This window comes from Schistocerca nitens, chromosome 10, assembly GCF_023898315.1.
Source record: "Schistocerca nitens isolate TAMUIC-IGC-003100 chromosome 10, iqSchNite1.1, whole genome shotgun sequence".
NCBI classification, from domain to species: Eukaryota; Metazoa; Arthropoda; class Insecta; order Orthoptera; family Acrididae; genus Schistocerca; species Schistocerca nitens.
This window is the reverse complement of record NC_064623.1, coordinates 72,445,519-72,473,439: the sequence shown is the minus strand read 5'-3', so window position 1 is coordinate 72,473,439 and position 27,921 is coordinate 72,445,519. Positions and strand designations below refer to the sequence as shown.

Below are 27,921 nucleotides of genomic sequence, written 5' to 3'. Positions count from 1 at the left end.
TTAATCACAAAATTTATGCTGTAGATGAACTGATTGTGACAAGCGAAAGTGTCGTGTCGTGGTGTTATTTAAGAATATAATGTGAATGGTAGACATAGCCATCTCTGTAGACCACAGCTAACTGGTACAGAAAAATGTTAAAAAATTTGTGGAAATACTTCACAATATTTCAGCTGTCTGAAAACTTTCTACAGATTTCTTGGGGTAGCTTTGAAAGATTGTGATTAAACAAGTAAGTTGCAAAAACTTCTATGTTCATCGTATTCAAAAAATTCTTTCTGAGTACTATGAAACTTGATTAGTTGCTACTTCCCTTTCATTGTAATGCCAACATGAGAAAACCCACAGAATATAATTGAGACTAGTGATGGAGCCTCGGTATTCTTGCAGTGACATCAGTCATTGAGCCGTACCGTGTCATCCAAAAACACGCAAAAGTCAGCTACTAAACTGGTCTCCAGAACTTGGACAAAAGTAACTTTTGCATGTTTGTCTGGGCAAGTAACATTGCTCAGTGAAACTTGAGCCATCCATTGAAAGATCTGCTACCGTATGGTATAGGAGATAACTCAAAGAAACATGCGACAAGACGAACAGGAATGATACTTTTGTATGAAGACAATTATACTGAAATCGCCACAGTTCGTGATGGTTCCCTGGACATTACAAAATGCAAAAAGTGGGACGTGGTTCTTCATGGGGTGTGTGATCCTCCTCGGATGACAAAGTATGCTGTGCAGTGTGCTTCCATGTTGACCTCCACCAGCACCATTGACGACTGCTTGGCTGCTGTGGGGATTTAAGTTGGGGGGGGGGGGGGCAGGCCAGGCCAGGCCAGGCCAGTCTATTCAGCGCATATCTTCTCGTTCATAGTGTCCTACACCTGCGCTATTGGATTCAGTCGCGCATTGTCATCCATAAAAACGAAGTCAGGGCCAAATGCAACTCTGAAAAGAAACACACGGGGAAAGAGTACAGTGTCACAGTAACATTGACTGGTGAGTGTACCATGTTCAAATATTTGCAGGTCAGTTTGCGCACGTAACATTGTCTCCCCTCACCATAACACATGGACCAGCAAAACAATAGTGTTCAACAATGTTCCTGGGTGCATTACATGGTCCCAACTCGAGCCAGATGAGGGTACATCCGCAGTCAGTATTCGGACTGAATCTTCTTTGAGCCAGGTAGAGCACACGACCCCACTCTTCATTTATCGGGTCTCTATACCCTTCGCACTTTCACAAATCTATGATCTCGGTACACAACCCGTCAGTGATATTGGGACACTATATTCAGTCATGCGCATCTTTTCAAGGGTGTGTTTGGCTGCGACTTAATTTTTATGGGTGATAAGGCACAACCACATAAAACAGTGACGGTGGGGCAGCTCTCGGAATGAGAGGATATTAGGCAAATGGACTGGTCTGCCCGTTTCCCTGACAACTTGTAATGCCATCGAGCCTGTGTGGGAGGCATTGGGGATACGTATTTCAGCACATCTATATTCATCAAAACCACCCAGCAGTTGTCAACTGCGTTGGTGGAAACACCCTACCATAAGAATGCTCAGCAACCTTCTGCCAATGTGGGAGCATTCTGCACTGCATGTATTGCCATCTGCGATGACAAGTCATCCTATTAAGAACCGTTTCCTTCCTTTTGCGATCTCCTAGAGATAATCATAAATTGCAGTATCTTCAGTGTAATTATTTTTTTACAAATAAGTGTCATTTTGTTCATCTTAATGCGTATTTCTGTCAGTTAACCTCTGTACTAGTTTAGCAGCTCTCTCTGTATGGTCGAAGTTTCATTGAGCTGTGTTACTTAGCACTGACACATAATGTGGACATTACTTTAGTCTCCATGCTGTATCCACCTTTGTAATAAATAAATTGTGTTTGTGAATTTTATCGAATTCGCAGTCACATTAAACACTGGAGCCTACTGTGAGACATTAAGAAAACTGAGAAAATGTGATCAAAGAGAGTTCTCTCAAGTACTGGTATAGTGGTTTTGCATGACAGTGCTCGCCCACAGAGAAACGTGACTGTGTATGCTGTTTACTTACTTCCTTATGCTTTGTATGTTACATTTTGTGAATACCTTTGGTTTTAGCTCTAGGTACATAGCGAGCGAGGTGGCAGAGTGGTCAGCACAGTGGACTCGCTGTGTTCAAATTCGTGTCCAACCATCCTGATTTAGATCTGTCATTTCCCTAAATTGTTGGACCCTGGTCCATGTTGCGATCCTGGTGAATGAAATCGCTGATAGCGTAGGCAACCTGGCTACCAGTAAGATGGCTCTTGAGATCTGTATTCTGGAAACAGATGTCCACTCGGTGTTACGCTGTCAAGTTTTATAGATCTGGAATACAGAATGGCTCACTTTGACCTCATCAAACTAACTACAGGTGATGAAGGACCCTAAGAGTATGCGGAAGTCCTCCGTGCAGGCCTTTCGCAAGGACTCTGTCCTTTGCCAGCTCCGCATCAGCCATACTTGGCTGACTCCAGGTCGTCTCCTCCTTTGCAAGGACCCACCCCACTGTCAGTATGGTACCCCTGTGACAGTGGTCAACAGATTGCTGGACTGTCCCAACCTACCCACCCTGTGGTGGACTCTGTTAATCTCCCTGACTCGCTACCCCGTGGTGCTCAGGAGACAATGCCTCAGGGTCTCTCTTTGTTTTACATTTTATAAGTGAAGAGGACTTTTATCACTCTCTTTATGGTAGGGCCACTTAATCTTATTAGCCCATTGAGAGTTTGGCAGAACACTTGCCTCCTCTGCCCAGATTGGGCTCAGTGGTCCACCTCGGACTTCACACTACCTACTCTTTTACTCTTCCTCCCCTCTCTCGTATGGTCTGTTAGGATTGGTCATGTTTTGTCTCTCTGTGCTCATCTTGCCCTGTCCAAGCTGCTAGCCTTTCCTAGCCAGCTTCTGTGTGTGGTACCTCTGGTAAGTGGTTGAGGATGGGGAGGGAGATGCTTCCGGCTGCTCCCTAGATAGGGCACCTCACTTTCCTTTCTTCCTATGTCTTCCGCCCCCCCCCTCCCCCTTCGCCCCTGCTATTTTATCCCTTATCTAGTCTTCGGTGACCTTTGGTAGACTTTCGGATTTTCTTCCCCTGGGTTTGGTGTGGTAGGCCATCTCTGATATCCTCGTGTAGACCTGTCTGAGGAAAGAGGGCTGAAGGCCTAGTAGTTTGACCCTTTCAGTCATCCATGCATCCGTTCAACCAACCATCCAAACAGTTTGCTCCAAGCAAATGTGTGGATGGTTCTATTGGAAGGGCACGGCCAATTTCCTTCCCCACCGTCGAAGCTATCAGAGCTTGTGCTTCCTGTCTGATCACCTCGATGTCAATGGGATGTTAAACCCTAATTTTCCTCCTCTCTAGGTACATCTCATGCAGTGTCAGTAATGCAGGTCTTGTTTACCATTTGAAATATAATGTGCTCTTCGTATGTGATTTCAGGAGTGGAAGCAAAAGATGGAGGAGGACCAAGCTCAGCTGAAGTTGTCTGATACGCCTAAGCTTACAGTCAAATCCATAACGGACAAAATCTCTCTCCTGGACCGGGAGGTTGGTACAGATAATTTTGTGCATTGAAAATAAAGATGCTGGCTAGTATAATGAAACACTGAATGGTCTTTGTCTTTTTGTGATCTAGCTATATTCCATTTTATTTTCAGGTCAAATACTTGATCAATAAAGCAAAGATATGGAAGCCTAAGAAGAAAGATGACACCAAAGAGAAAGGTAAGTAGAACTGTGTGTTAATTACCGCTAAGCTAGTGTGCTTTTTTTCTATGTGGAGGATGCAGAAAAATGTAATTGTAAGCCATGTGTAACTAGTTTACAAGATATCTGGACATTACATTGTTTCACCTCCCTTTATGCTATGTAATATTAATTTTAGTCATTCTAACTAATGTCTTCGATTCTGCCTTTTGACTATATCCCTCAGAAGATGTTTAGAACACAAAATATGAATTTAAGTATTTCTAATGATCTTCATTGGAAAAGTGGCCAGGATTCATAATTCTTGCACACTTGTATATACGTAACAATCACTTGGGCTAACATCAGGTTGGTGTATCAACAATATGAGGAAAAGGATATATTGTTATTACCCGTAAAGATGACACATTGAGTTATAAACAGGTACGGCGAAAAGACCGTTACATATAAGCATAAACGGCGATTGTTAGTTGCATTCCACTCCGAGCTGCTGGAGATCGTGCATGTGTGCGCGTTTCCAGATTATGTGGCTTTCTGAACTTCCTCACGGGGATCCGCTGAGGCCTTTTGCCATTAAAATTGCTTGGAGCTATTGTGTACAAAACACTCGCATCTCCATTTAGCCCATTGGCTAGTCAGTGTGTGTATCACATTAAGAACTAGGCAGATTTCTTACACTTCGATTAAAGGGATTACGTTTCAACAATTCCACAGTTTTGGTGTGGTTTCTCCCTTCACTCGCATGCCTGTGTCTGATTCATTACTTGAGATTCGTTTTGGTGTTGATTTTACTAACCTGTTTCAACATGTCAACTTCTACTTTTTATTCAGTGGTCAGTTCAGTGAATGCACAGGTGGAGTTGTGATGGGAGTCCCTTCATGACCTGTTATTGCCAGTCTGTTTATAAAAAGTTTTGAGGAATGCGTTGTGGAGTCAGTGGTGTAGAAACGTATATGCTATTTTAAATGTGTGTATGGTACTTTCGTTGTTTGACTAGAAATGAGTATTTATACAGAGTTTTAGATCCAGATTCATCCACCCAAATACTGACTTCACCAAGGAGATGGAAAATGGCTGCCTTCCTTAATTTGAAGTATTGGCCGGGAGGAAGTTTGATGGTATTTTAGGATATGTAGTTTGTGGGAAGCCAACTTAGTCTGATTTGTATCTTCAGGCTGATAGTGACACCATCCAGCTCACTTTGAAGGGGTTCTTCGTATCTTGGTTCGTAGGCCATGAAAGTTTGTGTGTCGGGTTAGCCCACCTCAAAGTCACCTATTGTGAGAACGGTTATAGTGAACGACGTATCAGGTGTGTGTTAAGGTACCGACTGAGTGGTGAAAATAAGAGGATGGCACCGAAGTGTTGCCTTTTCACCTTACACAGGTAACATTTCTGACTAGTGTATTCTGCGGAAACACGGCATGAAGTGTGTTTCTGTACCACCACGTAAAATCGTGGTCTGTAAAGGATGATCTCAGTTTGCGTAAGGTGGAAGTCTGTTGTCTCTTGTGCAGTTGTTGGACCACTTCATTGAGCATAATCATCACACTCATGTATGAGAACTGAGCAAATCTACTTTTTGCAGAACATTTCCTTGTTACTGGTCATATTGTGGAATATAACAACATAGAAGTTCTGGTGTGAACTTTGTCAGCCATTGGGACAGGGTTATCGAGGTGGTCTCTCTCTCTCTCTCTCTCTCTCTCTCTCTCTCTCTCTCTCTGGTCAAAATGCAGCATGCAGCAGTACATAATTAATTGTGCCTCAAAACTGAAGGGTTGAGCACTTGTATAAAAATTGTTTCTGTTCAAGATGGAACCCGGCTGAATTCCTGCAAGTTCTTAGAACATTTTATATGCTGGGAGAAACTATTTTCGCCCTGTATACATTGCATAAAATGGGGGCGCTGTTTCGAGCTGTTACGCGCACCACTGTCAGCTGACGAGATTTAACCTCCTCCTAATGCCTTGCTGTGAGTAGCACCAGGTGGCAATAGGTGCCTACTTCCATGCATAATCGAATGCCGTGCAGTCACACTTCAGCCTCTTTTTTCATAGAGATGCAATCCAATGTGATGCACATCATAGTGTTAATTCATTTTACTGGTAGAGTGGTCATATGTTGGACCTGCATTTGATAGGGTGGTGGTTGAAATTCCCCTGCAGACAGTCTGATTTAGGTTTTCCATGGTTTCTCGAAATTGCTTAAGGCAAATGCTAGGATGGTTCCTTTGTAAAGAGCATCGCCACTTTCCAGCCTTACCTCCCCCAGTCTGAGTTGGTCTGTAACGACCTTGTTGTCCACGGGATGATAAGCCTCGGTCCCACCCTTTCTCGAGCTGTACTCTCATGGGGCATGGATACAGAAGCTTACCACACTTTGGTACCGGCGTTCACGTGTGACTCGACCAGTTGTGGAAAGCTCACATGGACTGACGTATGTACGAAGACCTGGCAGAGTTATCACTAAAGACAGACGATGAATGTGTGCCTCTTATAAATTAGAGCTGATGTCACTTGTGTTTTTGCTGGCAGTGTTGCACGCAGAAAAGAACATCTGAAGAAAAGACCCTGATGGCTTCTAAGTAGAGTATCAGGACCAAATGTTTTAGTTGATCTTTAAGCTCAGTAATAGACACCCAGCTGGTTTCAAAAACATAGTGTGTCTAAAGATAAATTGGATTACCTTCTGGAATGCATTTCCGTACTGATTTCTAAATTGGACACTCTTAAGAGACAGGTAGTATCTGTAAAAACAAAACTTCAAATGAAGTTACACAATTTAGCCTCAAGAAATTCTTTGAACAGTCTAGTTTTATTTCATATTACAAAAAATAGTCGGTAAATTCGTGCTTGATACCTACAAAGAGGTCTTAAAAGCTACTCAACCCATTAGTATTTGCATATGATTTTTTATTCCATGTACCAAACTAGATTGTACTGGCCATTGCTGAATAAACTGGCGAATGAAAGGATTCATTGGAGCAACTGCAAGACTTTTGTTATGTGAATGTCATCAGTGAAGGAGCCTGATTGCTTGCTGTCGGATACCTTCTCCAACTCCTTGCAATAACGATTAAAGTTTTTAAATTTTGAAATCAATGTTTGCCACTACCTTTCTTATGTCTCTGGAAGGTCTCTTGCTTGCAACGAACAAAATGAGTTTCCTGTCTACTCTTGTAATTTTTATCACCCGAGCTGTCCTTCACATGGCAAAGGCAAACTTGTGACTGAAAATCAAATAGGTTTGATACAAGGTGAGAGTCCTCTTGCTCACCTCTAACTTAATAGGACTTGAGCCAAGGGGCTTCATTCACATGGGTCACAGTTCACACTACTCTGCATGGAAACACGGTTTTATACGAAGGTCATGTCATGGCAATGTTTTTTATCTTGAAAATGGTAACAAATTAAAAAATTATGAAATATGCAGATGGAGGGTTAGTTTATGTGCAAACATTGTGTATAGGGGATAGATGAAAACAAATACCAGCATAAAGGTATAGCACAAGAAAAAGAAAGAAAAATTTTGTCATTACAAATGTGTTTCACCATCAGTTGCAAGAGTACACAATACTACATTACAAACTGCATGCATTCCATGGCATCAGGAGTCTACCCAGGAGTCCACAGTAATGTGACATATGCTAGATGGCAGTCCTTTCCAGGAAAATGAAGCACGAAGGGAGACCGCATTGTGAATTGAGCGGCTGTTCAGGGTTGATGTTGCCCAACTTGAACAGTGCTCTCAGATTGCAGGAATGTGTGACAGTGGCATGAGGAGCGTGGTGGTAGAGGTACGAAATGCTGCTCTACCATACTGAACGGCTGCTCGGTGAGAAGATGCATTCAGGTGCTGCAGAGCCGTAATGGCAGACACTTGCTGATCTGGGCAGCCTCTCAGTGTGTGGGGCGGACTGTGCTTGTATCCAGATTTTTCCCACTGCTAGGAGAATGACAGAAGATGTGCACTAAAGGGATTACAGCGCCACATTGGTATTGAGAAGACAATCTACAGTATTATACATGAGCTACACATGTAAAGTTATTGCAAAGTGCGTGTGTCATTCACTAAATGTTGTGGAAAAGTGGACACACTGTGAAACTTTCATCTGCATCTAGCACATTAGGCGGTGGAGGGAGGCAATATGCTTCTGAGAATCGTTGCCATACGTGAATTTTGGGCCAGGGACTATGAGCCAGAACTAAAACGCCAGTCCACAGAATGGTATCTTGTAGGCTCACCACAAAGTTAGCAATTTCATTAAAGTCCATGCCCTATGAAGTTAATGGCCATCAGAGCCTATGACATTAGAGGAGTGATTGTGCCATTTTGTCCCACATGGTCAAACTGTTAATGCACTGCTCTACGGTTGCACTTTCCTGCAATGGCACCTATGATGGCCCATTCGGGAGAAACATCCTGAATGTCTACACGATTCATTAATTCCTCAGGGGAACGTGAGAGCACGTGCAGCAGAATGTGTGTGGAATCTGCTCGTGCGATGGGGTTGGGAAGTACTGGAGCACCCACCATATTCGCCAGACTGATCACCTTGTGATCGGGACCTCATACGAAAACTGAAAGAGCTATTGCATGGAACACACTTTTGAACAGGTGAAGACATTCCCAAAACAGTAAAACAAGATCAGACAATTCACTCATAGTGAGGCAACTTGTATTTGGCATTTTCAACATTGTTGGCAGAGAGTGATGGATTCGTTGGGAAACTACTTTGAGCGGCTCTAACGTGTCAGTTCCTGCCCTTTACTATTGTGCACTATTGCAAATAACAGTAAAACAAATTTTAAACAACATGATTCGTTTCATCTTTTTTTCTCGTGCTATCTCTTTTATGGCAGTGTGTTCATCTGTCACCCTACACTTAATGTTTACATATGAAATAACCTTCCATTTGCATATTTCAGAATCTTTTAATTCGATGGCATTCTCAGGACAAAAAATAATTGTCATGACTAATGCAGTGACCCTCATAATGTTTGTTTAGTCCAATATTCAGGAACATACAATTTCCAGTAAATTGCCAGCAACCATTAAAAACTTGGTTTCAGATAAAGCATGGTTTAAACAGAGTTTGAAAAACATTTTGGTAGGCAACTCCTTATAATCTGTAGATGAATATCTTAACAATGGAAATGTAAATATTAGCACTGCCAGCTTACTGTAAATATATTCACCTATTTTGACAATCTCCTGAAAAATGTTCGAGGTAGTAAGTATTATATTCAGATGTTTTATGTTTTTTACCTTATCCTTTCTGACATGATCTACACCCACGAGAGTCCTCTCGTTTTTTGGGTCTATGGAATGAATACTGCTTCTGATCTAATGTAATCAGTGTAAGTCAGTCCTTTTATTGACACATGCTGCAAGAAAGCTTGGGTCAACAGTTAATGTCTGTCAATGTTGTTGCCATGTAGTAACATTGCTAATAATGCTCGCAAGACTACCAAGCACTGTAAGAGATGGAGATATTTTACAGATTACATTTTTCAGCTTGCAAATAGTCTGGGGCAATGGATTTTTAACGTAGGGCATGTTCGAAGGTGGAGCTGGTTTTCTGAACAAAACTGTTCAGAAAGGCAGACAGCTGTACTCACGATAAGTTTCCCCCTAACTTTTGTTTTTCAGCAGAAGACACGCCATCTTCAGGAAGCAAAGACAAAAATGAAACTACCACAGACAAAAAAACTGAATCGGATCAACCAGTCCCCGACTCCATCTCTGATGACGGAGAAGAGAGGAGTCCCGACATGGACCCCGAGGCCGTTCCGCTCCCGGAGGACGTGACGGGTGGCACTGAGGAGGGCGGACCGGCAGTGCCGGAGCCGGATTTGCCGGCTTCAGCAGACTCTCTGTCCAGCGACAAGAAAGCAGATGTCGTGAAAGGTTAGTTTGTCTAGGGAGCGTGGCAGGGGAAAAGAGTGGTCATTATTTGCCACATTACAGATGTGCACAGATTTGCCACCCCCACCCCCTGCCACACACACACACACACACACACACACACACACACGAATATACAGCTTTCCATTGTGGCAACTCCTTTCTTAAAATGAAGATTGAATTTGTTTAAATGTTGTTAGAGATTGCTTCCAATCTGGAGCACTATAGTTCAGTAATGTAGTTATTGTAATTTGACTAGAGTGAAACACCACAGTAATGGCATGAGTAAAAAAATTCTTTGGAAAAAAGTCAGTTACCATATTGAAATCATAACTGAGCCTCTGGATTTAGTGTCTGTCGATTTAAAAATGTTAATCGAAAAGAATAAATGTCACAGCTTCACAAAAATCTGCTGAATGTCACCACGTCTACATGTGTTCACTTGAAAAACAATCTATTGATCAGTGAATTTAAATGCAAGATATTCTTGAATGACACTAAAGGGACTGTGCCTCATAGTCCAAAGTCTTTAGAGAAATATTTGTGGTAACGACAATAGCTCTGGTGCATTTATAAACTGGCCAGTCCATAATGAATAAAATATGACTACTGACAATATCACAATGTCATATTTATCTGGATGCTTGAGGCAGCAAATGCCAGTTGTGAATTTCATGCTTTTTAGATCTACATTCAGCATCTTCACCTTATTGATATCAGATAAGACTCATTTATTCTTCAGTCTTAGTTGCACATTTTCTACTTACAGGATGCCCATAATTAGAGTTACTTTCAAAACACTGTAGAAATAGAACCGCACATCAGAATGATGTTAAATTTGAGCAACATATTATTGAAGCAGTGGAAAAAGTCATGGAACAAAGAAATCAAACGATGGAAAATACAGGATAGAATGTAACAATATATAGCGGAGATGCTGAGTCGCAGGTAGGCACAACAAAGACTGTCACAAATATAGCGTTCAGCCAGTAAGGCCTTCGTCAAAATTGGATGACATGCACTTGCATGCACGACTGCAGGGGCTTACTGGCTGAAAGCTATATTTATGACAGTCTCTTTGTTGTGCGTATCTGTGACTCTGCATCTCTGCTGTATGATGAGTAGCAACTTTTACTTTTCACAATAATGGAACAAAGAAAATTCAATGTGAATTGCACTGTAAGCATCTTAAGACAAATTGGGTTGGCTACAAATGAGAAACAGTCACAATACAGTGGCTATGGTTTTAGTTGTACATTACACCCTCCAATCGGTTGAATGTGCAAGACTGCTCAAGTTCGGCAGTTGACTGTTGTGGTATTGTTAGATAATCGCATCCATAACGATAAGGTCGTACCACACGATGCGAAAAATCAGATTTTAATTGCCCTAGGGCCAAAAACAGTATAAAAAGCAAAGAGAAATTGGTTTTTTGTTTATGAAAACTGCATAAAAAAGTGAACTCTGTTCCTAATTGTTGTGAGACTGGCAAAAGACATGTTCAGTAACCTGTTCATAATTTTTTGCCATAAATTGAAATGAAGAAACTGCATGTTCCGTAACAATCGGAGTGTTTCAGGGGTCACGTTCAGTACGTGTTGTGCTGTGTATGCCTTCAATTCAGCTACATTCGTAATTGGGGCAGAACATAACTTGCTGATAACCTGAGAGCCAGAAGTCACATGGTGAGTCACAGATGATTCAAGGGGGGCAAAATGGGGCTAGGGTGACAGGGAGAGGGAAAAGCAAGCAAGCACTAAGGGGAGGGTAGGGATGTTAGCTCAACAAGAGGGGTCTTGCTAGTAATTTTAAGATACTTAAATCTTTTACTTTTTATGCATCCATTGTCCTGTACTTTCAACATTTCTTTCTTCGCACTCAATCTCCCTTGCTCCATTTTATAATTTTACTATTTTGTGCCATTCAGTTTACGCACCCATTGTGCTATACTACTAACATTTTAACAAGAATTTTTATTTAATTATATTTTTAATAATTTTAGCAACATCCCTCTTATTAAACTCATGACATCCCTACCCCCTTTCTGCTTCCTTTTCCTCTTCGCGATCACCCTAACTCCATTTTTCCCCTCCCCTTTCCCCACTCCCCTCCCCTCCCCTCTCCCTTATACCTATTTAAAACACTGATAACAGTTGCAAAACACAGTTCTCTTGACTAGAGTTTCTAAACAAACAAGATGGTTTGCTGATGAAACTACTTAGGTAAGTTCCACATTCGTGTAAATTTTTTTCTACTTATTGTAAAATAGTTTTACTTTGTTTTCGAATGAAGATGTCTTGTAATTAGAAATGTGCAACTGAAACTAAAGAATAAATAAAACTGTTTCAAATATCTATACAGTTGCTGGGCGGCAACTCATACATTCTTTGCAGTAAACATGCAACAATTTTTTTAAAAATTAATAATAAAAGGATTTATTCACACTTACCACCCTTCTCCTGTCACTCAGCAACAGTTTAAGATTAATTATCCTCTTTTTCCATTTGAAATCAAAGTAGGTAATTGGTCTGTTACCCTGTTTATTTACCTTAATAATTGAATATTAGAGCACAATGTTCAAAAATATAATATGTATGCATAAAAAATACTTACAAAATGGCAGCAGGAGAAAACGCACAAAATATATGGAAAGGTGGGCTTTCAGAACCGTTGACTCTTCCTCTTGGCAGATGGGTTAAAGGAAAGGAAGAATGAGATTCAGGAAATATGAAAAGTTACGGAAAATTACCCAGAACCCTGGACCATGGGGGAATAGTATCTCCTTTTCATCCCATTGGTAAGCCTTAGACCTGGCATTCTGGGTGACTTTTCTGTAACTCTTCCCATGTTCTGAATCTCCCCAGTCCTTGCCTTTAATTCCTCTTCCTTTACCTTCAACCTTTCTGCCAGGATGAGGAGGAGAGACAAGCTCCAAAAAGCTCACAAGTTTCCACATCTTTTGTGTGTTTCCTCCTGTCATTTTTTGGTGAGTAAACTTTTTTGTCTACACCAGTGAACTGATCTTAATGTTTGCTAATGCTTTCACCATTTTACTCCAAAAGGAAACAAAATTTAAATGGCTAAAGCTTTGTTTACTTTGACAATTCTACATAATTGACTCTGAATTATAGGAAGAGTTTTTCATGTATTTGGTGCATTCACAGTTTATTGCCTGCAAGTAAAATAGCATGTCTAGTGCATGCTACACACACACACACACACACACACACACACACACACACACACACACACACACACTCACACACTTTCTTCTGCTGTGACATATACTGGAGTCTGAAATATAATAAACCGTACTAGTAAGTGCGGTGAAAATGCTACACAGAAAATCTGGAATGAATTTGGTGGAGATACAGTAAGTTCAGTTGATGCATTAAAACTACATAGCATTTGTTATTAGGGCAATTGGGTCCATTAATCTGTTCAGAAATGTAAATAAATTAAAATTCTTTCAAATTTTCGCTGCTCATAGAATAATTTTCTCTTGCCAAGAAAAGAAACGAGGGATACCCAGTACTAAATGGTGTGGCCTTGCAGGAATGAAGCCACTTCACTGGGACTTTACTCACAAAATTATTGTTGAAACAATGAGTTTCCTGTTCTACTCCCCATTTCCCCCCAAGTTTACTTGTTTTTGTTGTGCTTAAAAAGAAGTCAACATTTGTTTACATATACATATTTGAAAGGCAAATTCTATTTCAAGTCAATAATTACGGTCATGTATGGGGAGCCAGCAGTTATAAATAACTTTACATTTAAAAATATAGTCAATGTATATCAAGTTATATTTCTATGTTTATGTCCTCTAAAAGTTTATAATATAGTTATTTCATATGATCTCCCACATTTCAAGTTTAAGTGTTCAGATTCCTGAAGCAGTAATGACACAAAGTAGAATTTTTCTTAAAAAGAAAGTTGTTGAGGAATTCAGACATGCATTTATTGAATATTTATCTTGTTTATGGTAGCACTGTACTTTCTTAACCTTCAGTATCCTTTTATTGAGAATAAGTGAAGTGGCTTATGGTTGTGGATCTTCGTGGCTGAAAATGGAAAATCTTTACAGACCTCTCTCAGGAGCAGCCTTCCTGGTTTGCCTCGGCTGTTGTTGTGTGTGCTATCCATGCCTTGTTTGCAATCATCGCTGCGTGAGATTACACGCGCGCACACACACTCACACACAAAAACCCAAAATGTATGTCTGCCGTTTCCTTACGTCTCATTTCTTGAGGGAATTACTAGCATGTCCTATATCTGTCACTAACATTGCAATGGTATATTGTTGTTTTCATCTGTAAATACTACTGCTGGGATTGTAGAACTTCACATTGGATCTCTCTTTTTTGTAAAAGTTTAATGTAAATGTTACACATGAATTCTAAAAAATGGAATTAAGGAATGTGGCATGAAAACTATTGTAGAAAAGGTTTTTAAAAAATGGAGAGAGAGATATATATAGGGGAAATGTTTGGCATAAAAATAATTCAATTTGAGTTATTTATGGGTCTATATGTATTTTTTTAATTTGTTTTCCCTGTATTATTGAATCAGTTCAAACTATGAAATGTCAAATCTTAGAAAATGAAAATGTTGGGCATCTGAACAGATTGCTTATTAGTGGTTAATGTTACACTTCTTTAATCCCAGAAGAACAATGTAACAGTAATTCGCCCTCTCCAGGTGTGTGAAGTGTTGCCAGAGTGAAGGAAAAATTGAATGTAGCTCTCCTCCTTCCAGTTCTGTTACATCATTCTGGATTGGAAAGTTTTGTTGTGCTTGCAAGTCAGAGTACGGGGCAGTTCAAAATAGTGATTACAAATGTCTGTAACTATTTAATGCATAGTGATACATCAATGATAAATACAGAGAATGTAAGAGTTCGAAATATTGATCGTTGCACAAATGCAGTGAATCGGTAGTTGGTGATGCATAATTGAAAAGTGCCAGGTCATAAATGAAAATGGTAGATTCCATGTAGAAGGCATCCTGGATGTTAGAATTTAGCAATTGTCAGTCCATGGATATCCACATGTGAAACTAGCAGGGAACCACAAACAATAATTTGGCAAGTTCTCCTGATAGAACTGAAAGTAATTGAAATTTTACAGGAATTGAAACAAGAACACCACTTCATACATGCAAATTTGCTATGGCACTGCTGGAAGTCGGAGGTAGAAGCGTTTACTGCATGCCTCATTTTTGTGATGATGCAGTCTTCCCCATAAGTGAAGAGCTTAACTAGCACTATATTTGAATATGGAGTACACAAAGGCATGTAATTGACTTGACTGCAGTGTCTCGTTGCAAAAAGTGTAGAGTCCATTGTCCCTTCAGTGAGCTAAATGCTTCTACATTTACTTGGACATGCCCAAGTAAAGGCTGATGCCACAGCTTGATACAGATTCCACGGATTACATCTTCCAGCAAGATGTTTGTCTTTGTCAAAAATTGTTCCACAACTCAAAAATGTGATTTCTAGTGCACTCTCATCAGTGATTCCATCTATGCTTTAGAATGTATGGTGCTCAGATGTGTTGTCCATGTGACTGAGGGTAGTCGTATAGTATACCTGTAAAGTGTGAGAAAAAATATTTTATTTTCTTCTCCATTCTCTGTAATTCATAGTGATGTATCACTATGCATTAAAATAGTTACAGCTGTTTCTAAGTGCTAAATGAGCTTTGAATTGCTCTTTAAGTTATGAACTAAATGTGAATGCTTTCTTTAAATCTACAGATGATATAGAGGTGTGGATTTGCCTTTCTTAAGATATCTTGTAATGCACGTTCCTAGATTTCCTCAAACCTAAACTAATTTTCAGTCAGTTTGGCTTCTGCGAGCCTTTCTGTTATTTTTTAAATTATTCGCATTACTCTTTTCCAACTGTGACATATTAAACATACGGTTCGGTATTATTCACACCTGTCAGCACCTGATAACTTTACCATCCATTATATTACATTCTTCTTGATGTCTGAGGGTATTTCGGCTGTCTCACATTTTGGCTGCAGGTGGAGTATTTCTGTCATGGCATACTTGCTCAAAATTCTCAGTAATTCTGAGTGAATGTGGTGTTCAGGAAATACTTGGTGCCCTGTCAAATTATCACAGTAATGCATCCCCTCTTATATTCCACCATTTCCTCTTCCCTTAGCATAAAATTGTCTTCCAATTTAATTCCTTTTACATTCTTCGGTCTGTGGTAATTCTGTAATACTTCTTTAAATTTTTTGTAGAAGGTTTTTGATGTTATTGCTTGTGAGTTCTTCATCAATTTTAGTCAATCTGACAGGCTTGTATTTATGCCAGTCTGTAATGGTACGCCGATAAACAGTATAGACACTTCCCTTACTCAGTAGTGGATGGGTCCGTTAATATCGGAAGTGCGTCTACCCTACATATGGTACAAGATCAGGATATGTAAGAAAAGAAGGAAATTAGAAGTATTTGATTTGTAAATGATTTTTAGGAATGGTCGTTCGTTGGCATATGTCGTAATATTTTGGTGCCACTATTGAACTGTCACTGACAAAACCTTAAAAGTTTGTAATTTCACAGCCATTTTGGTTAATTAACCTCGTAAGTGGATTGGGATATTAACAATAGAATGCAACAGACCTGGGCTATTTTCATTTTTACTGGTTGGGTATTCTTGGCTATAGTCCATTAAAAATGGCTGTCACTTGTCGCTGCAGTGTTGCACCATCTGCTGCCGGCTATCGCTCAGTAGTAGGTAACACAAACACAACAAGACACTTCACAAATGCTGTTAATTGGTAACACAGAGCAATTTTGGAAGTGGCAAGAAAGAATGCCGTGCAGGGAACTGGAAGTGAGCTGACTAATTATCGTGGCTTTTTGGCAATGGTGAGTGGTTGGTGTAGGACGTTTAGCACACTGATTGGAGGAAACCAGCTCCAATGCGTGAAGTGTCATCTATCGAGTAATTTTAATCAGACTATAGTCTGGGTTTTCCACGGTTTTCCACAACTTTTCCTGAGCTTTTCTTCCATACTTGCAAAGAAGGAAGCTTTCTTTTTTTTAAAAAAAAATCATTGTAATATTGTTCCCTGCTGCTTCCTGCTTACAGCTAACATACTAGTTTTCATGTAATCCTTTGTAACATGCTTGATAAAGACACTCTTGGAACATGCCTTTACAGTTTATATTACCAAATGTTAATTTCACTAAATCAGTCTCTAAATGTGTGTTGTTTCCATGAGCCAGTTCAAAGCTGTTTTTGTTGTCCTGGTTTCCTGTGGGAAAGAAGGTGGTTGTTGTTGGTGGTGTGTGTGTGTGGGGGGGGGGGGGGGGCGCAGAATATTCACATCTGGCATGTTGTGATGGTAATGAGCAGTTGTCTGCAGATCTCATTGGTACCAACTTTTTGCCACGAAGAGTGTGTGCCATAACAGTACTGGAGCAGTATTCGTGCTTGAAGTATTAAGATGATGAAAGAACTCACTACCACCATTTGTAGTGGAATGGGATGAAAGAGGAATCCAATAGAAACAAATGGCAAAGTAAAAGGCAAAGATAGTAGACAGCTGTATTGGTCTAGGAACATTGTAGTGCTCTAAACTGGATAGTCAGTAAGAAAATACATCACTTGCCTCTGTGATTGTGAACGTAGAACATTTGCTCATACAGTTGAGACATCGGCAACTTCCAGAAGTGGCATAAGTGTTTGGATTCCATTACAAAACCCATCCCCTCGCTGCTGATAGAGGGAAGATCCACGTATTGCAATAGTTGTAGCCCAGTCATCTGATGCTACGTTAGTGCACAAATTGTGCTGGAGTTGTATCAGCACGAATACAGCCACGTAGCTGGACTTTGAATGAGAACTACTATTTTATAGTTTCATGCCAGTTAAGAAATAAGGTGAAAATAAAGTGGTGAATTGTGGTGAAACTGAGATACTGTTAAATGAGAGCAGTACACAAATTTGATGTTAATTGTTCTAATGGCATGCTGGAAGGGAAGGAATTGAGGGATCTGCGCAATTTAAAGAAAAATGTTGCTCTCGGCCAGGCTGGAAAATTAATTGCAGTTGAGGCAGGAATGAGTAAGTGCAGCAGTGAATGTTTTGTTTTGGAAACCAAATTCCCATTTCATTGTTTGGAAATAGGTTGTATGCGTGAAAGTGGTCTAAAATCCAATGCAAAGAAGTGTGAACTGGTAGTCAAACTAAGAAAAAAGGCTAGACCTACTGTAAAAATATCAGGTGGTGAGCGCAGCTGAAAACTGTGGGAAGTTCTGAGTAGCTAGGGAGTGTAATGCAGGAGATGTGAAGAAATGACCAAGATTTGAGAGCATGAGCAAGGTGTGCTGATAGCTACATGGGAAGTTTGCTAAGAATCGAATAGAAGAGACTCTTTCAGAATTAAGAACATATTATATATAAATTCCATCGTGTGCTCCATATTATAAATTTCATTGTGTGCTGTTGAAAGTTGGGTCAAAAAAGTGAGGGTTAAAAGTAAGGTACGAGCAAGTGAGATGAAGCTTTTGAGAAGTCTGATAGCAATAACAAGACTCCAAAAGATGAAATATGAAAGTGTTAGGAAGATGACAAGTGAGGAACCCGCACAAGAAAAGAGTGAGGAAGAAGACTAAAATGAAATTGGTTAGGGCATTTAAAGGAAACGGAGGAGATGATGATGCCGAGGAAGGTGCACGAAGATGAAGATAGAGGCTAGGAGAGTGGGGGGAAGGCCAAGCGACAAGTGACTGATTAGGAGAGGAAGAGAAGGCTAAGCCAGAGAGTGGGTAGGAAGACTTGAGAAGATGGACGGGCTCGCTTCGTATGCACCCCTAGCCGTTGGTAGGGAAACTCTTGAAGAAGATAGAGAAGGTGATGGTGGTGGCAGTGAAGATGGTTTTTTTATTTATGAACAAATCCCAGAAAATAAACCGTATAGATATAAAAGCAGCTGTTTGGGGAAAAATCATTACTCGTGTAAAAGTGAGTACAGGGGGTGAGGGTGTAATGTGTGCAGGAATTAATAAAGAAGAAAGCAAAGGAGTAGCTCTTATCTGAAGCAAATGGCTTGATTATTTTCTGCAAGACTGATCGTCCTTTCGCACTACATAATTAAGAGTAAACAAAAAATTGTGGCTTGTAAAATGATGTGTATGTGCATAAACTATGATGATGCACAAACTGAAGGCAGGAACACTTGGGCACAGAAATGACGTGCCGTATAGATACTTTCCGGTGTACTGTAGAATGATTTGCATAAATGTTTTAGGTACAGTCTTCTTCAGCAGCGAGAAATGATATTTATCAGCAACTATACAGGTGAATTCCAAATAGAATGGGAGCTGGAGGAGGGGAAATGTATTTGTGATGATATAATCGGAAGAGAAGTGTCCACTTGCTAAATTATGGAAGAGCAATGGAAAGGCAAATAATTTAACAATAGTGGCTGAACATTGAGTGTTTAGAATTTTGAGTAAAACTTGAAAGCTGAGGGAAAAACAGGGTTGAGCAATAATGTTTCTCCCACCACTAAAATAAAAACTAGTTTCATAATGTAATGTCTTAACTAACAGTGGAAAGTCCAGGGTGCAATAACAGTAATTTCTTGAGGAGGATAGATTGTCACTCACCACACACAGATGGTGTCGAGTCACATACAGGCACAAAGAAAATACTAAAAGTATCAGCTTTTGGCCAAAGCATCTTCGAACATAGAAAATGCACACATTCACACAAGCATATTTTGCACATATGTGACCACTGCCTCCAGCCACTGAATTTGACTACGATGGCTGGAGACAGTGGCCACATGAATGCGAATTGTGCTTGTGTGAATTGTGTGTGCATTTTGTGTGTCTGAATGTATAGAAGTTTTTTCTTAGTGACTGTCTGAGATTAAACACAACTTCTGTGGTGAGTAGCAATCTGTTCTTTCCATAATACTAATTTCTTGTCTAATATAGCACCACCAGATGTCAGATAATGGGCAGTAGAGCGAGAATGGAGAATTGAGACAGGCGAGTTTGTAGAAACACCACTCAGCTGAATCCTTTTCCACCATCCACATGCCAGGCTGACACGTAGAAAACCCACGCAGGATCTCATTGGCTTCCACTGATGCCTTTTCCTTAAATGACACTCTGTGTCAGATGGTGCCCGGAGAATCAGACTGACTTGACTGCACCATCTGCAGTTGCGCAGCTGCTGAGAAAAATCTAGAGGCCTTCGGATGTAAGAAGTGAGAAGCATCTCCTTACAAATCTGGTATATACAGACGAGAAAATGAATATGGTGTGATTTAGCTAAAGCTCTGATGGGATTGTGTTTGTAATAACCTCTATGAATCTTCACTTGATATCATTTTATAATGTTCATTGTATATTGTGTTGTCCTGTTATATATAGAGATCACAAGACACTTTAAGGAATGAAAGCTATTTGTTATGCATTTGTTTTGCTTCTGAATACTGATGATGCATGCACTACAGTGTTATGTTTAGTACACAGTTAAGTTAGATGTTAACACGTGCACTGCTGGCAGCCAGACAGAAGAACGCTGAGTTGTCACTGTGGCTACATCGGCCAGTGTTTTGCTGCAAATGCTGCTGTGATCTCCTGTAAAAGGTCCTCCGACATATGCAGCTTAAGTCTATATACTTGATCTTTCACAGTTCCCCTACAAGTAAAAGTGCATAGCTGATAAATTTGGTGCCGGGGAGGGGGACCTCGCCAAGTCCAGTGTCCCTGCAGATGGTCATCTACGTAAGCTCATAGGGCTAGGTGGTGATGTGGTAGTGCCCTGTCCTATTGGTAGAAGACATCAGCTTCACGAAGTGTGTGTACTCCAGATTAAATTAATTTGTGTAATATATCCATACACTCTTCTCCAGTCACACATCATCAACGAAAAAGGATCTTACTGAGCACCTGGATGATATTCCACACCACAGATGAACTCTGGTACATTTACCACCTCATCCGCATGAACATGCAGATTTTCCTGGGCCCAGTAGATGCATTTAAGCCAATTCACTGTTCTGTTAACTTTAGTCCTCTGCTTACCAGAAAATCTGTGTAGTGTTCCCTACCATCGGACCTCTCAGGCCCGTGTTGTTTAAATTCACATAAATTAGCACTAATTTGACTACTTATGACGTGAACAAGTTTTGAAATATAAATACTTTTAAAATAATTTTTTTATTTAAAGTTTATATTTTAAAGAACAATTTTTGTACTTTTTCTAGTTACTTTTATTCTTATTGCAAATTTGTTTGGGTTCCACAGACAAAAGCAGAATGTGCAGAGCACTCAGGTTTGGTGCACTTATAACATGTAATTTGACATTTCCTATCTTTCTTCTCTACACAATATGCACATCTTCTTTTATTAGCTGGTGGTTTCACTGCCCTTCCTGGAACTGGTGCTACTAATAAATTCATTGACTTCTTTACCCCTCCTTGTTGCTTTCCCAAATTGACGCTGGAAGTCCAATGCCCCATTTTTTTATTGGGAACCAGGGTCATCCAAATTCATTGTACTTACATCAATCATATTGAAGAAAATCACAAATGGCCAGCACCTTGTTTCTCTCCACACTGTAACATCGCATCTTCTGATTCGTGGTGCCGACCCACCCTTTGTGGCATTGTATGTCCTTATAACTTCAGTCTTCTTTACTTGTGATGGGCACTTAAGGTTGATCAGGAATAGAGCTGAAGCCAGTAACAATTGTAGTTTTCTTAGGAATATAAGAGGCTTATCATCAAAAATAATGTAGAGTATACTTCATGTGCATTGTGCGTTATGAAATCAACAGGCAGTTCACCTTTGTTTTTTTGGATAGTACTGACTAGTGACAGATCTTTTGACAACAAATAATTAGCTAAATCAAGAAATGTATAATTATCACAGGTGATATTATGTTCAGACTTTTAAAGTTCAACCTCAAAGTCAATCGACTCTGATTACTTTCTCCAATACACTTTCATTTTCAATAGTAGCTTGTTGCACTGTCACGAATTGCCTACAACTTTATTCTGAATCCACCACGTTTTGCTGGGATGTACTGTCGAAACGGACAGCGATCTTGAAATGTGTTCATCCATGGTCATGCACCATTCTGGAATGTAGGCATTGCTAAGGGTAATTTCAACATCTCAAACTTCTCTGATGTGTTCAAATTTATCACTCGGCCTTTGTTCATGTTGGGCAGCTGCATTGATAAAGCACAGCACCCCAGAATAGCATGGAAGCGGTTGTGAGACATAATGTCTCTGAACAGTGTTTGGCCATTCTCAACACTCCAAAGCTGATTGATGTCTTCATTTCTTGATATGTAAACTCCAAGAACACCAAGAAACACTTTCATTTCATGCATATATATATCCACCCAGTCCTTGTAAACGATTTGACCTTCCTTGTTGGTCCACATAAACATTTTGTAATGAGGGGTGCACAAAAGAACAACATGATAAAAGATTCTTCATTATCACAGTTACTAATTGAATAATTTGTAGGTCCCTGGTTGTCTTTCAATACATCCTTTTTTCTCCACCTACGAGAAATTTCAGCTTGAGGAGTAGTAGCCACTATTTCATTCCCATTACAAGAAAACCGGTCAAACTCAACTGAATTTTGACTAAATTGTTCTTTCCATCTTCATAAGGTTTTTTTTCACAATCATCATCTTTATGTAGTTCTGAGTTTTCAGAGACATCTACCTCATTATCATCATCACTGGAAGGTTCACATTCGCTAGATGGGTTTCAGAATCAGAAGACTGCTCCAACAATTCGCTTATCTGCTCATCCTATACTCCTTTTCTCCGGAAGATTTTCAGTTTGTAGAACAGGCAACTGTTATGAAATAATGCACCAAAATAAACGTACTTATCACAAGGAGGACTGCTGAACACTGAAAGAATAACAGCGTGAGTCAACAATGGCAAATGACATAAGACTCTGTGCGGACATACATTTGGTTATGGAAAAATTGCGTCTAACTGCAAGGGCCTGCAAGGCCCCTATGGGAGGAAACATGCACCAACACTTGAACACAAAGCAATAGGTAAATTTTTATTAGCAAAAGTCATAAAATTTCATTAAAATAGTTAATAACAGAGAAGAATAGTAAATATCACAGGTGGGCCTCTGAAGCCCTATAGTAGGTACAGGATTAAGCTATGCCTCATCAGACTTCATAATCTTGGTCACAAATTATTCATTATCAGTAACATCAGCATTAGTCATATGCAGTAATTGTAGGATGTAGACTTTCCACTTAGTAATCCTTACTTCACATGCAAATTGAATAGCATACACTTTTTCGAAAAGTAACAAACTTTACCACCACAAGAGCTAACGAAGCAGGACACATTGCTGTTAGTTGACTTCCAGGTTTTCCTTCATGAATATCACAAATCTTTCCAGCTGCCTCAATCAATAATTTGTTTGATTGTTATGTGGGTTGGGGATACTATTTCAGACACCAGCCTCCAGTGATACTGCACTTAAAGGGCATCATAAAATTTGATAAACCACTTCAGAATGCATATACACTGATCAAACGTTGAGCGTGCTCCAGCCATTTGTTGAGTAAAGCCCATAAAACAACATTTAGATAAACGGCAATATTGGATTCAAGTCAGCTGACAATATCACTTTGCTGTACACTAAATTAAATAATAGGGGGGCACAAAGTGGACCTTGTTTTCTCTATTAAGAGCTTGAGGTGAATTAGCAGTACTCAGTTGAATCAATAGAATTTTGGAAGTTATCCTCATTCATTGACGAATTACCTGTGCATATGATTCAGCCAGTGTGGCATCTGCCTTTCCAACTACTAGTGTCATCATTGCCCCACCAAAAGGTGTCCAGTCCACTTATTTCTAGATATTTTACAAATGTTGCTATTGCCTTAGTATGCACTGCTTTTTTGTGTGAAATTTCATTAGGGAGACAGATTTTACTTCAAACCACTTAATTATGTTGCTGCTGATATTGAAAACTTTCTGCTCAGCTTTCTCAATGTTTGTTTTTGTTTGGTGAGAGATTATTGTGGTTGTCATGTACTAGCCTGTTTCATTTTAAATTATGTAAAAACTAAAATTTATGAAAGCATTAACCCATGCAAATGTAGCACCCACTAATTTCTTTCCTGCCAATTAAAACTTTGGCGTACTGGGAGGACTGCCTGTGTACGCTTCATTCTACTACGAACGCACAAATTAGCATTTTAATCCACAGAATGCTTTTTATTTTTCAGGAAACTTTAATTTACTGCAGAAAGGCATACTTGGTCAATTATTGCACTAATGTGGTCCATGTTATCTGTACCCAAAGTGATGCCAGTAAATGACAGATAATCCGTGTTTGGTACCGCTAGTTTTCATTCACAAGCAAAAAATCTCACTATCAAAAAAATTACAGAAATAAAACAAAACAAAAAGACTCAGTAGGTCCTAAGTGTTCTCTTTGAGGCATGTAGTTCATTGTGTTTGCGCATTACAATTTGGTGATAGCAGTTCTGCTTGCCAGAGTACATCCACCTGAGATCGGGCTTGCTCAAATTATATAGATCAAAAAATTCAATGAATGAGGCTTCCCCATATACAATAATGCAGCTTACTCATTTATAAAGGTGGCTACTTCGCCTAACATGGGTAAATGTTCCTCTCTCATCTCAACCAGTGTCATGCACTGAATTCTTCTATATTTATCATCAAATTGAAATGGCGACTATCAAATACTGTGTCACAATTTTCTGATGCAAGTAACACTTCAACTAATGGTTGCACGAAAGTGGCTGTGGCGGTCCAGCAAGCAGAGAACCACGCTGCAGGCATGGAGGTCCTACAATTTTTTTCCCGTCATTCCAGTCCCTCCAAGGTGGCCCAATGTCAACCAGAAGAGTGCGTTAATCAAAAACAAATAAGTGTTACTGATTATAATTAGGGAAAAACTGTTGTTCATCTAATTAATCAGGTGAGCACTTTTCAGCAGTCCATTGGGAAAGAGAGTAAAAAAGTATTGAAAGTTAGCATACAATCTTTTTGAATGTGTTATACATATTCCAAGGTATGACAGGATGGAAAGAGTCACTCACGATATTTTGGAAACAGTTGGCAGTTGTGCTCACACGGCATTCACATGAAGGAACTCCATTATCAATATGTGAAGAAGCAAACACTGGCTGCACAAAAAGGAAGGAAATGTACATAAAGTGCATAGGTATTGTTTTGAATGACACACACAAACATGTGGGTGCAATGCAGCTAGAAATTTAATTAAAATATCTTTTGTAATACTTGCAAATCTAATTACATTCGTGTACTGTATGTTTAAAAAAGCTCCTTTATTATAACATTTGTTACTGCTGTTTCTGTGCACTGATCATCAAAGTGAAAAGTACACTATCAGGCCCAGGGGATTGATGTTGCCCAAACAGTGTGTCGACTGTCAGCCCCATAAGACTGAGTGTGCACTTAACATGTTACGAGCACTTAGATCATAAAATTTTCTAAATTGAACCCTTTCTAACTCCCCTTTCTCCCAATTGTTTTTGAGAAATGCATCATACAGCTTTAGAAAACTGACGTCTGGGCCGTGACCTTCAAATCCTAAAAGTATGACAAAAATTGAAGAGGTCCAAAATTGCTCAGCCCCTCGTAGTGTGCAGAATAATAATTTTACAACACTTGTTAGTTTTATTGTACCAAGAGATAATTTGCGTTTCCTTAACAATTACATTTGCCAGGCAATCACATCATATTGTTGTTTTTAGTGACCACACATACTATTGGCTACTCACTGGATGTCACCTGGTGACACACCAGTGGAGCTTTCTACCAGTTTTCCTGCAATGCTTACTTTTGTCAGTTGTGTCGATCTCTCTTGCACCAATATCTCTTCTGCATTCAGTGCTCCTTCCCTTATAGCAAAAGTGGCAACTGTTCAGGAGGAAATACTTCTGCTTGTGCAATTAACTTTGACCGATCTCTGCAATTGACTTATTTCATGTGTGTCTGTGCTTCATTGCATTAATTATAATCTATTGACATTTCTCTAGTAACAGTAGTGTGCACTTATAAGGTTTACTTAGTTTTATTGTAGTATGCAAAATATTTAAATGTTGTTTGACAGGGAGAATAAATTCCTTACTTGTTAACATGCAAAGATGTTTCTCAACACACTTCACTTACTTACACTCTTTTCTCTGCATGAAGCTTAGTAGTTGTGGGGAAAATCTGATATTAAATTTCTTAGTTTCTTGAGTTTAGCCTGTTTTTAGTTTTTATGAAATGTAAATACAAACAGCCATTCCTGTAAAACAGTAAAATGACATAAGTAATACAAATATAACAATGCAGTAATTGTGAGAATATTTGACTGTCTTTAGTAATGTTGGGCCACCATATTTTTCTGATGGCTCTTGCTGTTTCATTATAAAAAAATCTTACCATCTTTACTTTTTTTGTCTTTCAGAAAAGGACGGGGAAAGCCACACAGAACTGTAACGTTTGAAGACTGTAGAGTTCCTTACCTCCACTGATTTGTGGAAGGTGTGATTTAATTCCGGAAGATTAAAACACTTTGTTGTCGCATTTAGTGGCCCCGGTGTGGGGAGAGAATAAAGGGACCTAAACTGTACAGAGTTAATTGTAAGGTGCGAGTGAGTGTGTGTGTGAGATCTATCTGTTGCACAAACCGTGTGTTTGTTTTTCTTTGGAGTCCTCCCCTGCTGCTGTTCTCACCCCTATTTTTATTCTGTATAAACATTTGTCACAATTATTTATATTATTTATAAAAGACATTTTTGTCAGCATCCAGTTGTTTAAAATTGGGTCATGTAGTCATACAATGATATTTAAACATTGTCACGTTAGAAGTGTGTGGAATGTCTGCAAGCTTTTTTGTTTTGTGCAATCTTGAGCACATCTCACGTAACTGTGGGAGAGACGTCTTTTTTTCCAGTGTCACAGGCTCACTCGCCTGTGCATTTATGATAAATTTTTCATGTTGTTTGTCTTGTTGAGAAGTAGCATCCTGTAAATATTCATCTTGTGTGTTGTTAGTTGTCATTGGCATGAAACAAGTTATCACTTGTAAAATCTGTTGAACAAAAATTATGTGTATAACCAATTTTGGCAGTGCACACTGCACCTCGTGTGTTTCCTTACCTGTTTTTGCGAAAGTATTCATACCACCTAATTAAAGAGCAAGAAAATTGTTTGCCTACCAGTTATGTGGCAAGGAAAATGTGTAACTGAAAATTGTGCGTTGTGGTTTATTTTGAGAATTGCAGACAAAACAGATGTAATTGTTATATTTATTCAGATTTTTTGTATTGCCCTCAATTTGAGTAAGTGTTTAACTGTTCGAATATCTGTAAGATCTTTGCCGTGAATATCTTATTTGTACTGCCGTGAATACCTTATTTGTACATCTTTTGATTTAAATTCCTGTGTGTGTTGTACTTTTCCTTCAGAAAATATAAATGTGGGATCTCAATGATTACGTTTTGGTTTTCATTGAAATATTTTCTTTTAGTGATGGGTATTCTGATTTTACAGTTGGAAGGAGGCAGTCCAAAGCAGAACTATGTTTGGCGTGCAAGGAAGGGGAAAAATTGTCATGGCCACCATGTAGAACATTCTGAGGATGTGGCAATCTATTATTTCTACAAAAATGTTTTAATTCGTTGTAGTATTAACATACCTACAACGTGTATGTTTGCAAACCAGTGGCAATTCCTCCTGTGAACTTAGTGTGCTTACACAACTTCCCCACTCAGGCGTATGTTGTCTCATTTTCACTTTGTCCTGACATGACCATTGAGTGCTGTCATTGTAGGGATGTAATCCATTAAATACAAACTAAACCTGTGTCATTTATTTAACTGCACTTCCTTCAATATTTAAAGAACATTACTCAGCCACACTGAGTCTTCCTTCAGCTGCACCAATGAACGCCTGTTTCATACCATCAAGTCTTACAGGCTTACAGACTTACTGTGTCAGGCACACGATGACATTTAAAATTCTATATGCAGGAGTGTTTTGTGACCGATAATGGTAGTGTGTAATCAAAATATTCATAAGTGTTTTTCTGCAAAACAGTTCCCAACATTTTGTCTTCAATTTATTTCATTTGGCTCAACAAAAATTGCATCCAACAACTTCCCAGTTGTCTGTGTGATTTTTGAGGGAAAAACAAAAGCCCGAAGTTTGCTGCTGTAATCAGAATATGTTTCCGTAAAC

At 39.4% G+C, this 27,921-nt stretch overlaps 1 protein-coding gene across 2 annotated transcripts in view; it reads left to right on the top strand.

Annotated features, from left to right (window-relative positions):
- LOC126210073 (hypoxia up-regulated protein 1) overlaps positions 1 to 26,311 on the top strand; it is a 108,050-nt gene extending 81,739 nt beyond the window's left edge. Inside the window, exons 14-17 of one of the 2 annotated variants that reach the window (XM_049939196.1) lie at positions 3,485 to 3,592; positions 3,703 to 3,769; positions 9,411 to 9,665; positions 26,147 to 26,311. In XM_049939196.1, coding sequence (XP_049795153.1) covers positions 3,485 to 3,592; positions 3,703 to 3,769; positions 9,411 to 9,665; positions 26,147 to 26,178 — 462 coding nt within the window. In that variant the 3' untranslated portion in view covers positions 26,179 to 26,311. Of the gene's footprint in view, positions 1 to 3,484; positions 3,593 to 3,702; positions 3,770 to 9,407; positions 9,666 to 26,146 lie in introns of both variants that reach the window. The other variant, XM_049939195.1, reaches the window with a different exon arrangement.
- Positions 26,312 to 27,921: the final 1,610 nt, after the last annotated feature.